Source organism: Scedosporium apiospermum (assembly GCF_000732125.1).
Source record: "Scedosporium apiospermum strain IHEM 14462 chromosome Unknown SEQ_SAPIO_0055, whole genome shotgun sequence".
Taxonomy (NCBI): Eukaryota; Fungi; Ascomycota; class Sordariomycetes; order Microascales; family Microascaceae; genus Scedosporium; species Scedosporium apiospermum.
Genome location: NW_015971756.1, coordinates 744639 through 757519, shown reverse-complemented (window position 1 = coordinate 757519; position 12881 = coordinate 744639). Strand labels below are relative to the sequence as shown.

At 52.3% G+C, this 12881-nt stretch overlaps 4 protein-coding genes and 1 pseudogene across 4 annotated transcripts; 3 read left to right on the top strand and 2 right to left on the bottom strand.

The window, feature by feature from the left end:
• Positions 1 to 1285: 1285 nt before the first annotated feature.
• Positions 1286 to 5055, top strand: SAPIO_CDS1411 (Set domain-containing protein; the record flags this gene model as incomplete). Its single annotated transcript, XM_016784690.1, has 2 exons — positions 1286 to 2050; positions 2149 to 5055. 2 exons carry the CDS (start codon positions 1286 to 1288, stop codon positions 5053 to 5055), a joined length of 3672 nt encoding a protein of 1223 aa, XP_016645806.1.
• An 863-nt stretch (positions 5056 to 5918) lies between these two features.
• On the top strand, positions 5919 to 6768 carry SAPIO_CDS1410 (uncharacterized protein; the record flags this gene model as incomplete). Its single annotated transcript, XM_016784689.1, has 4 exons — positions 5919 to 5939; positions 6017 to 6102; positions 6169 to 6318; positions 6417 to 6768. The coding sequence occupies 4 exons, from the start codon at positions 5919 to 5921 to the stop codon at positions 6766 to 6768; spliced, it is 609 nt and encodes a 202-aa protein (XP_016645805.1).
• Positions 6769 to 7368: 600 nt separating this feature from the next.
• On the bottom strand, positions 7369 to 8793 carry SAPIO_CDS1409 (annotated as a pseudogene; the record flags this gene model as incomplete).
• Positions 8794 to 9999: 1206 nt separating this feature from the next.
• SAPIO_CDS1408 (uncharacterized protein) lies at positions 10000 to 11302 on the bottom strand (the record flags this gene model as incomplete). Its single annotated transcript, XM_016784688.1, has 3 exons — positions 10000 to 10570; positions 10843 to 10975; positions 11191 to 11302. 3 exons carry the CDS (start codon positions 11300 to 11302, stop codon positions 10000 to 10002), a joined length of 816 nt encoding a protein of 271 aa, XP_016645804.1.
• Positions 11303 to 12148: 846 nt separating this feature from the next.
• SAPIO_CDS1407 (uncharacterized protein) lies at positions 12149 to 12652 on the top strand (the record flags this gene model as incomplete). The annotated part of the gene is made up of 4 exons (XM_016784687.1): positions 12149 to 12157; positions 12251 to 12322; positions 12445 to 12515; positions 12583 to 12652. The coding sequence occupies 4 exons, from the start codon at positions 12149 to 12151 to the stop codon at positions 12650 to 12652; spliced, it is 222 nt and encodes a 73-aa protein (XP_016645803.1).
• Positions 12653 to 12881: the final 229 nt, after the last annotated feature.

The window sequence follows — 12881 nt, the reverse complement described above, 5'->3', positions numbered from 1 at the left end:
CTCTACACTACTGGTCTTGGAAGCAATGTGATGGTGTGGTAGTCGCCGAAGTCGTAAGCCAAGTCTAGTCCATCTCAAGAGACGGGGATCTATCTATGTTTAGATCGTTGTAGTTGCTATTTCGTGTCATGGAAAAGAAAGTCTATCTTGAGCCAACATGTCTTCTTGGTCCCTTCTTCCGCTTGTACGAAGTAGTAATTGCCGGATTGCCATTCCCAGTCATGTACCCTCCACCTGGTCGTTGCAGACCGCATTTGCAATTGTGGCTCGCAGTTTCAAGTGTTTCAAGTGGTTTATATACTTAATGTGGATTGTCGAGCACTCTTTCTCAACACCAAGCACCCAACCCAATCCGAAAGGGCGAGCGCAACCATCCTTACTATCGCGACGAACATTCACTGTGATCGATGGCAGTGACATGCCGTGCCTCTCTTCCCGGAAAATACTTTGTCAACGGACGCAGTGACCAGTCTCGGTGGTTCCTTTTTGTGGTCTGGTCTCCCTTTCCTTGAGGTTTTCAATAATAGACTATAGTGGCAAAGTTACTTCCTAGCCCCAATTCGTGATGGGATGAAGTTCGTCAGAACCCAAATAATAGGGCTTTTGATGAATGTCTTGGTGTCGTCATTGTGCTTTTTTTGGTGATGAGGCGGAGCCAGCAGTTGGTTTCAGTCCCCCATCGTCCTCGGCTCTTGGTTCCGGTGGATCAGATCCTGCCTGTCCATCCAGGCTCTGCTTAGTCAGTAGTCTTACAGGGATTCCGTGTTTCGTTTGCGCACGTTTTGCGCACCTTCTGCCTGGCTCCAGAAATTCGTCGCGATGCTTGGATTCAGACGCGTCTATTGATTTCAAGGAATGTAACAATCGCGACAAAACGAGAGCGAACGCCGAGAATCGTGCTGCAAGCCTTCTTCTTACACTTCTGCCTAGGTTTGAATGTACGTGCATTGAATGTGACGACTTTCTTCCCGCCCGTGTGTACTGTCGGATTGTGAAGTGGTTGCAGGACACTCGAGTGGAAGGGGAGAATGGTCGGCCTTGTTGGTAGCAACAATTGAGGATCGAACGGTACTCTGGGTCCCGCTCTTGCCTTGTAGTATCTGTGGGTGCCTTCGATCTTGTCTTTCGTTTTATTTCTCTTTCTTATTCTTGGATACTATACCCCGGATTCTTCTTGCTATTTGTGTCCTTCCTTCGCCGTGTTTCGTTTCGCGAACCATCACCAGCGGCCGGCCCCCCCGCTCGTGGCCCTCAAAGAGCCACCCCTTGCGACTGCGTTGACATGATGCCGAATATATTTATCGACCTGACCGAGCCCATCAGCAGCCGCGCCGACCTAATCGACTTGACGAGTCCTGCTAGTGATGGTAGTGAAGCAGGCAACCATGCTCCGAACCGAAACCGAACGGTCTCGCGGCAATCTACACCGAAGGGCGCGCCCAAATGGGGGCCGAGTGCTCAATTACAACAGGCCTCTCCTCGAGCCCAAGCCCAATTATCCCAATATCCAGCATTTGCGCCGCGAGAGACTATCGTGCACGCCCCTGTTCCTTCCACAGTTAAACTCTCCGACGATGGGACCGGCCTAGGGCACGTGAAGAGTCAAAGTACCTCACCAGTGCGGTCCCGCACCCCACCACTACGCTCGATAGACACCGCCCCTTCTACAAATAACGTGAATGGCACGACTCCGAATCCTCCTCGTCCTGATGAAGGCGCAGAATCTTCCGGCATGAAATCGCGACCTAGTGCTTCGCACGCGACTCTGCCGCTTCGTTCTTCTCCCGCTGGTCCTCTCGCCACCCAGTCCACCCCCAAGGGTGTGACACCGAGGAAGACGGAATGGACCGTGGAAAAGATTGCCGAAAGGCTCAGGCACCTTACGAAGGATCTCGACTACCAGCACCGCGTGATGACCTACCGCGTGCTGCAAGCCAACAAACGTCAGGTCCAGGAAAGGAGGCAGCTTAAGGGGGATGATCTATTTGCCGACGTAAAGATTGACAGTGCCCCGGAGGAAAAGGGGCTCGCCGTACGGGCCAAGTTCAAGGTACGCAGGCGTACTCGCCAAGATGATGCTATACCTAGAAAATCATACCCGTGCGACTCTGGTTATGAACTGCTCCTAACTGTGCTGTCATGTCAAAGCTCCATACGACCAATACTAGGAAGTCGAATTCATCCTTGGGCAAGCGGAACCTAACTTTACCTGTCGTACCTTTGAGGACCGAAGTCGAACCCGTCCCGCCGTACCGATTCCACCATATCGAGATTCCCAAAAGTGTGTTAACCCCGCAGACGATGCTCAAATACGTACCGCATGTAAGGGATCTGGAAGACTCCGAGGAGCGACAATACAACCTATGGCTGCAGGAGTTGGATGAGATGGACGAGGCCTCGGGTTTCAAGCCCCAGAGTCGGGAGCAGAGGGCTGCCAACACAAAGCGCGACGAATGCGCAGCACGCCTTGCAGCCCTGCTGCCATCGTGGTTGAAGACACTCTCAATCGAAGGCTGCACCAAAGCCACCCTCATCCGATACATGGCTAGCCAGGCACGTGATGATACCATCACGCCGCAGCAAAAATCGAGTATCCTCGATACCTGCCGCCAAGTGGAAGATGTTGGGTCCCCTAGAGCTGTGCGAGCTGCCAAGCTCTTCACTGAAGCCTTCGACATGGTGTTCTCGCAGCTATACTCAAACTATCCTGTTACGCTGCGGGATGTCTTGTTCAGGGACGAATTTGTGGACCAGATTGTTGATCCTAAACGCCTCACGAAAGAATCTGCGGCTCCATCTAAACCTACCGAGGCGCCCGAGCCCGTGGACGGCGGCTATCTGGAGACGCATTCGCTACTTGCTTGCCTCATATGTTTCTGCAACTCGTGCGATCATGGAGAGTATGATAACAAGAACCAAAAACGTACATTCTCCATGGAGGTCATGGGTGGCGTGGAGGGAGCGTTGAAGCGACGACCACTCAGGCAAGGGCGGGATCGTGCGACTCAAGAGGAAAAGGTCTTGTATTCCCAACCATGTGGAGCTGAATGCTTTCGCTTGGTGGACCCGCATGCGCCGCCCCAAACCCCAAAGAGCTGGACGCCCCGAGAGGACAGAATTCTTCGAGCTCTAGTAGAGACCTCACTAGTTGGGCCAAGTTTCCGGCCTCCCGAATGCACCGTGTCCGGGTTGCTCCAACGGCCATGTTGGGAAGTTCACCTGAAACTGACCCAAGACAGCCTCGCTCCTAAAGGAGCGCTTCCACCGACTTCACCGAAACCCGTTGTCAAAAACTTGCCCTGGTACGATAGGTTTAGAAAAATGCTTATCGGCGACTGGCAAGAACATACCAAAATCTACGAGCACCAGCGTCGGGAGCTGCTTGAGCCTTGCGCCCACGACGGTCCCTGCACGTTGGCTAAGGGCTGCCCTTGCGTTGAAGCTGGGGTTCTCTGCGACAGGTTTTGTCGGTGCACGGCAGAGACCTGCGCTTACAAGTTTACGGGCTGCGCTTGTCATTCCCTGGGTAAGACGTGCTACTCCAAGCAAAAAGAGCGCCCATGTATCTGTGTCCAGCTTAATAGGGAGTGCGATCCTGTGCTGTGTAAAGGCTGTGGAGCTATGGAACGGGTCGACCCCGAGAACGTCGACGATGACGAGCTTCACGAGACAGGATGCCAAAACTGCGCGCTACAACGGGGCAGGAGTAAGCGCCTGATACTTGGCAAGAGTCTACTGGAAAACTGCGGCTACGGTCTTTTCACGGCCGAAGACATCGCCCAGGATGAGTTTGTCATTGAGTACGTCGGCGAGCTTATCACGCACGACGAGGGCGTTCGACGAGAGGCACGCCGCGGGGATGTCTTTAATGAAGGCTCGAACGCGTCTTACCTCTTTACCCTTCTCGAGGATGAAGGCATCTGGGTCGATGCGGCAGTGTACGGGAATCTCAGCCGCTACATTAACCACGCGTCGGAGAGCGACAAGCGGGCCTGTAACATTATGCCGAAGATTCTTTACGTCAACGGCGAGTACAGGATCCGTTTTACGGCTATGCGCGACATCAGCGCCGGGGAGGAGTTGTTCTTTAATTATGGAGAGAACTTCCCGAATCTCACGAAGAAGCTTCTCGAAGACCGGGCTGATCAGCAAGACGAGCCGCTAGCTGCTGCGAACAAGGCGGGCCCCTCCCTTGGCCGAAAGCCCGGAAGGCGACCGGGAAGGCCGCGGCGTGGAGGGGGCCGAAAGCCCGCGAAGCAGAATGCGACGGGTGGTGGCCGAAAGGGCGTGGCACCTGCGGATCCCGCGGTCGACTGGGAGCTTCCGGGGAGTACCGGGTTCGCTCTGCTCCAGAAGAACAAGCGGAAGAGGAGGGAAGAAGACGAAGAAAGCAGGGGAGAGCTCGATGACGACGACGAAGATAATATCTACGATGACGACTCTCAAGAAGGCTCGGATTGGGAAGCAGGTGGTAGACGAGGGGGCAGACGAGGAGGTGGTCGGCGTGGGGTAAGGACCAGGAAGAGGACGAAACGAACTCATAATAAGGGAGGCGAGAAGGACGACGAGGAGATGCTCGTCGCGATGGATTCTCCCAGCAGACCACCTCGCCGCACCGGTGCTGGCCGCCCGAAAGGGCCGACGAAGCCCCTCCGTGTCGCCGTCGAGGAGGTAGACGAATCTGATGACGCGCACATTTCGGATTCGGACGATATGGCGTTGGCCCGGCGTCGGCGGGGTCGTGGGAATCGCAAAACCGTAGTCGACGATAGCGTGGATGAGGGAGGTGATACTATTGTTCTTAAACCGAAAGTGGTGCTAGCCGAAGAGGCTGTGGAGAAGGAGGAGGAGAAGGAGACTGTTAATGTAAACGTGGAGACTGCGATAGTGGCTAGACCCGAGGGCGAGGTTGAGGTCGAGGATGACGAGGACGAGAGCGAGAGTGAGAGCGAGAGCGTGGATGGGGAGGAAGAGGAGGATTCTTGGACTCCGTCGCGGAGTAAGTCCACGCGCAAGGTGCAGGTTCCGGCGAGGTATAGGGATGAGACGGAATAAGGGCTGGCTTTATAGAGAGTACTATACTAATATTACCTCCCGGTATATTCTTCTGTTTTAACATATTTTCTATGGATTGAATGCAGTGGCTAGGAGTATATGATTTTGTTTTTATCTGTATAGAGCTGCTCGTTCTATATCCCTCTTCTATCCATACATCCACCTAGACTATCTAGACCCTCTGTACGAAGTACTGTGAACATTGCTCCCATTTCTCAATAAAAGCTACCGAGGAACCTTGTGTATTTCTCATGTCTCCTCGACACGTGATCCGGATGTTCCCGCGAAGTGGGGAGCTCAAGCCACACGATGACGTTGCCTGGATTTCCAGACCAAGAGAACAGAATTTGACAAGAAACATTCCACCTTGGCCCAAAACAAGAGAGGCTGGGAGGGAACCGGTCCCATTTGACGTCTGCAGCTTGCCGGGGTCAGCGTCACCCAGTCCAAGTCTTTGGCCTTCTCTTCAGCTGGCGCCTTGCAAAGCATGACCTCACACCTCACTTCATGACAACACACCCACATCTTGGTTGTAGTTAGTTCAAAAGGCCAAGTAAGTTCCCATAAAAACCTGCAATTTTTCTGCTCTCGTGCCTATTTTGTTTTTCTCGTGATTCGTCCTGTTTTGTTCTTGGTTGTCTCTTTTTCTCTCCTAACTTTCCCCTCGGATCTTCCCGTTTGATCTAAGACTTACGAAGCAGGGCTGTTTTGGCAGGCGCATCCCACCTTTGCAGCTCCCACGATCTCCGAGCTAGGCAACCCACTCTTCCAACAACTCCCCTCTTAACACTACACAATTCTCCTACCGCGATTGAAATCCAAATACACGTCGGCAGCGTAACTTCGAATACGCCAACGTCAAAATGACGCTCTACTATACTCTAGTACGACCTCCAATCCATTCCTCTGCCGGCAAGTTCCTGTAACGTCCGAGGAGAACCAAGACTAACGAGAATGCCAGGTGTTCGTCCTCCTAATGGGAGAGATGGCAATGTTCATGCTCCTCATCCTTCCCCTTCCCTACACCATCAAGCGCAAACTCTTCACGTATGTGGTTCCCGTTTAACCCTCCCTCAATTTCTTCCAGCGCCGTGATCTGACGCTCCCGTCTAGCTTCATCTCCGAGAGCCCCATCGTCGCCAAAATTCAGTACTGGATGAAGATCACCTTCGTCTTCATCCTCATCCTCTTCATCGATAGCGTTAACCGCGTCTACCGCGTCCAAGTCGAACTAGGCCTAACTTCCGAGAATGCCAAGAACAAGTATGAATCGCCCTTCCATGTTCCCCCGCGGCCCTTAACGGGGAAAATAAAACAAAGTAGAAAATGAGCTCCGTACTGACAATGAATAACCGAAACAGTCCCGCCGCCGTCATGGGCCACGAACGCCTCGAAGTCCAAGCCCGCAAGTTCTACTCCCAGCGAAACATGTACCTCTGCGGCTTCACTCTCTTCCTCTCCCTCATCCTCAACCGCACCTACGTCATGATCCTCGAGGTCATGGAGCTCGAGGATCGTCTTCGCGCTTTCGAGTCCAACAAGAACCGCGTCACCGCCGACCCCGAAAAGGAGAGGCTGAAGAAGGAGCTCGCCTCCAAGGAGACCGATTTGGAGACTCTTAAGAAGCAGTGCGAGGGTTTGCAGAGGGAGTATAATAACCTTAGTGATAAGGTTACGGATGGCCAGGGGACTGAGCCTAAAAAGACGAAGTGAGGCGTCGAAGAAACCTCCCGAGAATAATGGGCTCGATGAGTGGGGCTTCTAGGCCCACTTCAAGAGGAATCGCGACAAGCATATCAGGAATACCTTGAGGCTGTTTGGCGGTTAGAAAAGAGAAGGGGATGTTCATGAAGACTGTTATTGAGAGAAGAAGCATGTCGGATTCGGTATGAAGGGGCGGAAAAAAGGGCTTCCAATGTCTGTATGTCTAGTTGTCTCTGGGATTCTATCATTCTATATGGTAGTTTTGTAGTTGGGTTTCCATGGTTAATCCATCAATTTCTAAAGTCTGGTGGTCAGTCCTGAAACACTTGGCTGGGAGTAGAAGTTTGTTTCCCATCACCCTCTTACTCTATAAGTTAAAGAAAACCGAGACAGCGGCATGAATCCAGTCTCTAGAACAAAATATCTGAAAAGGAAAAATGGAAGAAGAGAAAGGAGGCCAAGAAACAGTCTCTATCCGTCTATTTTGTAACCCAGGTAATCCAATACAAACATAAGAGAATAATGGGAAGAAAAAGAAACAAGACGGTCATAAACAAATCAAAAAGAAAAGAGATAGTTAAAACAGACAATCCCTCCCAACACGCCCATCTACAACCCATACCTATCAGGAAACAAAATCCCATTCGCCATCCTCAACACCTCCTTTTCCACCTCACCCTCTACAGCCTTCTCATCCCACGGCAACAACCCCATCGCCCTCAGGCCATCCTCCCCACCAGCCTCATTAACATCCTGCACCCCCGGCCTCCCCATATGCGAACGCTCGCCCCTACCGCCGCCGAAATCGGGACTCGGGTGGCCGAGGAGAAACGCCTTGCGCTGGCCGGCGAGGTATAGGGCGTTCGTTTGGGTGAGCGGGCAGGCGGGGATGTACATGACCGTCGTAGCGTCGGCGGGAGAAGTGCGGGGCTTGCCTGGGTGGTTGTCAATGGCGTAGATTAGGTCCGGGTGCCAGAGGACGTAGTCGCCTGGCCGGAGGTCTGGTACGGTGACCATGGAGCGGGCGAGTTGGAGGTGGGGGTGGAGGAGGTCGTTGAGTTCTTGGGTGTAACTTGGGAGCGCGCCTTGGATGACGCTGGTTTGGATAGGGCTTAGGCGCCAGTTGGCTTCGTTGAGGTAGGTGGCGGTGGAGGGGCACTCATCGAGCGGCACCCGAGGCTCGAAGAAAGGGCGAAGGAGGAAATATGCCGTGGAGAGCTTGAGCATCGGGCAGAGGAGTAATGTGTCGTCCCCCGTAGATGCATCGCTGATAGAGAGCCACCCCTGGAACATCCTAAACATACTACATGTGCCAGCCCCGTTGTAAAGATCGCTCGTGACGCCAAGCCTTGAACTGCTCTCCCAAGGGTCATACTCCTCCCACTTGCCTTCCCATATCTTATCGTATGTGCCTCCTCTTCCGTAACCGTCGGGCTCCCACCTCTCGACGCTCCCGCCGTCGACATGCGCATTTTGATAATGCCTCGAGTCGCCGCCCCTAACCTGCATGCGTAGCCTGTCTGCATAGGCAACGGGAAAGTTGGTGCTTAGAAGGGCCGATGGGTCGCTAGAGTGCCATAACTTCATCGCGAGCCTTTGTGTAGCGAAGACGTTGGGGTGAGCTCGACCCTTGATCTGCGCTGGAGTCCAGTACACCCCGAAAAGATGCGGATCGCGAGAAGAGCAGCAGCGCATTTTGGGGTTCGTTGACAGGTACATCTCGGTCTCTTGTTTCCAGGTCAAAGCTTCGGCTCGGGGGACGACATTCCTCACGATGGCGGCTCCCCTCCTCTTGAGTTCTGCGGAGAACTTGGCAACGATAACTGGGTTCTTTGTATCTTCGAAGTCGATGACGGGTATTATACTTGAACCTCTGGATGCGATGCCTTCAATCTCTTTGCGTAGCTCAGAGAGTAGTCTGCTCCAACTCGCGGCAACTGCAGCCTCCCGCCCAGATAGCAGAGCCTTCTTGATGCGTGCGAATCTCGGGGGTAGAGGAATCGGGTCTCCGGGAGGGAAGGGCATCGCATCCATGCTTAAGAGATCTGGGCAGAAAGGAAGGGAGAGGTGATGTGGGCTTGGGGAAGCTAACATCGTGGTGCTTTAGAGATAGGCGGAACTCTTTGCGTGACTATGAGTTTAGGTGATATACCGATGTAAAGACTGCAGAGATATGACCGAGGACGAAAAAGAGTGACAAGGAGAATTCGAAAGGGCATGGGAAAATGGACTGCGAAGGTGAGCCCACCTCGGATCTCGAAAATTAGGATAAGAGAATAGATGTAAATGCAATTTCGCTAAGTGCCATGAGATCGGGATCTTGCCGCGTCCCGCTGAAATTTGCGGCACTGGAAGCAGATAGATTGAATTGCGATATGCGCGGCGGAATGGCTAATGGGAATATATAGTTGTTCTTTGCCGTCGGGTTAGAAGAAGATGATTCTTAAATGACAGAGAGTGAGAAGGGGATGATCCCATGGAAGAGGTACCCGGCCTCCCGCGAAACCCCGTTGAAGGGGGTGAGCCGCGTGAGCCCCTAGCGAAGTAATCCATGGCGTCTCCTACTTGGTGATGAGAGAAGCTTGACGTTGTACGGGCTAAAGGGACCTCGAGGAAACAAAGGGAGTTTTGACAAGAACAACGTCGACCTACTTCTTTCAGCCAGGGTGGACGGGCCGTGCTGCCGCATCGACGGCACTCATGGCCAGGATCACCAATGGGGCATTTTTCGGGTACTTGCAGGCAGCCTAAGAACGGCAGTGCAACGCTCACCGACTTAGGCAGCGCAGGCTCTGAAGTTGAGATAGCGAGCGTACCATGCATAAATGCGCACGCACTACTGGGCTTGCATACAACCATGGAAGTTATCGTTAGCACATGAGTCGACGCCTAGAGCTGCACTCGATAGTCGCGTTTCTACCTCATTGCCCATGCGGCTCTGTGTTATCGGGAAACTCGGTGTGCTGGAAGGACATCCACCACCCCGGTCGGCAGGGCTCCTTTCGCGATTTCTAGCCGGAAAATCCGTCGATCCGGACTGCATAAGTGAGCGATGCAAGATCGGGGATTTTCCCTCATTTGTCGCTGAGAATATTATGTCTTTCTTCCTTTGGCAGGGCGCATACTTCGAAAAGCACATTTTCCTAAGGACGAAATTAAACTCCACCTCCAAGGATTGGCACACGAACTGTCAAAGAAAAAATGAATCGCTCTCGCACTAATTCCTTTTTAGTCCCCGCCTCAACTAGGTCGATTCCGTTTAGACCGGCGTAGGGGCGCTGTCACTAGCTCCTTGTCTTCGTCGGAATCTTGCTTTCTTTTTCCCGACGACTTCTTGGGCGCCTTGGTCGCTGGTTGCTTCACATGTGTCTTTGGCTTGCTAGGCATGGGTAGCTCTCCCTTCTCGGCCTTTGGCCCGGACTCTCCAGGACCTTCATTGATTACGACATAGGCAACCTTTTCAAGGTCCATTGCCTTTATGCCCAATCTCTTAATCAACTTCTGCGCTTCGGCGTTGAGAGCAGCATATTCCTTCTTGTTGTACTTGATGGGGTCCTTCTTGCCGTTGCAGCAAAGCCAGTAAAAGGCTTCATCGGAGAAGAAGAGAACGCGCTCCGAATCATGAACGGACAGTAGGAGGGACGCCGTCGCCGGGCCGATACCCTTGAGTTTGGTTAAGATGTCAACAGCTGCCGATGCATCGGACGTGTCCCGATATACTTCCAATGCGTCCTGAATGATCTCTTCGACGGTGTCCGGGTCGTTAGAGCTTACGAACTTCATCAACGTCGGTCGAAACTTGCCATGTCGCCTAGAGGACGAGGTTTAGATTGAGGACGTGGGACTTGACAGCAATGTGCTAGCTAGGTGTAATTGTGCAAGCACAAGCTGGAGTTCACTGTTCGGAATATTGCGGCTAGTCTATAGGACGGCGCCCGAATGGAACCGCCGGTAACATTAAGACAGGGACGGGGGAATTAGGATATCGGAGTGTCTGGATGACAATCTTGCAAGACTTGATATGCACGCGAAACACCGAGATGCAGCGCCCAGAAATACAAGGAAAGTTGTGGGCAGACTTACAGCTTCCACTCTACAAGAGACTTGACATCGTCTTGAACCATAGCCCTATTAGGGTTGTCCAACCGGAAAGTTTCGGGAGCCTCAACATAACGGTAGTGGTCAAGGTCGACCAAAGGTTTCTGGCCCGTCTTGGCTACGCGGGAATTATGTTAGAATCAACATTGGTAGATCCGGTGTCATGGTATCAACGGATTTGGGCCAGATTGAAAATCGGGAGTGTAGGGCGTAGTGTGGTGTGTAGTAGCTGGAGAGTGTGTGTGGATACAACCAGGGATGCTTTGTGGAGCTAAAGATCCCAGTGTTCAGATCCCTCGGACAAAAGCACGCCGCGATGAAGGTCCGACTTACCGGCTTTCCCATCTGATACCGATTGTAACAGGGATGGATATCTCCCAAGCAGATTCTCAAACTCCTTGGCTGAAATATCCGCTGGGGACACTACCTTCTCCGAATGGGCCATAATAGAGAGTGTTATTGAGCCTCAACGAGGCTGTATGGTTGTATTGACGTTCAGAAACACTCCTGGCTAACAAAGGGCAATAGTCGCAACGGATATCTGTCCACCAATTGTAGGCTGAAAAGGCGACCAGCACGCGCGATTGTTCGGTCGGGCAGCAGCAGGAGTTCTCACCGCGGCAGGAAACTCTCCGAGACCCGAGGGGAAGGGAAAGAGAAAGAGAAAGAGACGGAGGTTTATGGGGCACGTTGATAGTTCCCAGGCACCACGACGCGGCGCCAAACCAAAGTTCAAATTGTCGACAAAGTACTTCGTACAGGGAGAGACGGGCAGGTTGCGGAATCACGTGCACTCAGCGCTGCCTGTAAGTTGTCGCATCGAGTCTGGGGTACCTCAGAACTTTTCGAAGTACAATTGTAGACAATTGTATTACCGGCTTTTTAACTATAGTCAAACTCGAGAGGAAAGTTTGCCCGGCCGGGCAAGGGATTTGCATTAAAACTGTTCCTGTTCAAGAAAAAAAATTAGGCAGGCCAATTCTTTCAAGAGCCTGGCTGGCTGAAAATCGATATCCATTGATGTTGAGTTGATCCAGTCAAATCGTGTACAAGTGGACTTGGTCTAGACTGCGCCTTAGGCTCTCTCAGGCTATTAATAAACTTGATCTGATTCTGCCCCTCCACAATGCATTCTCCATTCCGATTCTCCATCGTAAAATCTTCCCCGCCGCCTTTTTTTGTTCTGCCATTTTTCTCCCTTCTCTCGCACCGCCCTTTCAACGAACACTTCTCTCCGGTCTATTACTCTCGTTCCAAGGTTATCTCAACACTTCCTCCAAAATATTTCAAAATGGGTAACGTATGTATCTAACCCGAGTCCACTACTTTCGCATTGCTTGCCAAGAGTGAAAAGACTTTGGATCAATGATGTTAACGGGATTCGCTTGTCTAGGGTGCGAAGGCTCAGCAGAAGCGCGAGCGCAACCAGAAGGATTCAAAGGTTGCCAAGTCGCAACTCAAGTCTGTACGTCACGCCCACTCGATCGAACTCTCCTCCTACCGAACCCAGTCCACAATCCTTGGATCTCGAAGAATGAAGAGAACAAGGAAGAACGAGCGCTCCAATACTAACCGTCTGCGTACTAGAATACCGCCGCTTGCAACATCGTCTGTAATGTTTGCAAACAGTCCTTCCTTCAGACCTCCAAAGCTCCTACGTACGGTACCCCCAAGCCAAAACCGACCGCTATACTATGTTGCGGTATTGCTAACACGGAAAACTAGTTTGACCATCCATGCCGAGAATAAGCACAGCAAGACCTTGGCAGACTGTTTCCCTAACTTCCAGGCTTGAGGACTTTCCACGTCTTGGTAGCGATGGTGTTGGGTGGCAAGAATGTGAAGGTATGGCATGATATTGGTAGGAAAGGAAGGCAGGCTTTGCATGCCCCCCCTAATACCGATATTTTGCCTTCAGCTTCATCCGATGGGTGCGTTTTAGAAAGCGGCATTTTCTTTTAAATAGCGTTGGCGTATCATATGTCCGAATGGGAAACGATGGAATGGACCTTTGTTTTGCACTT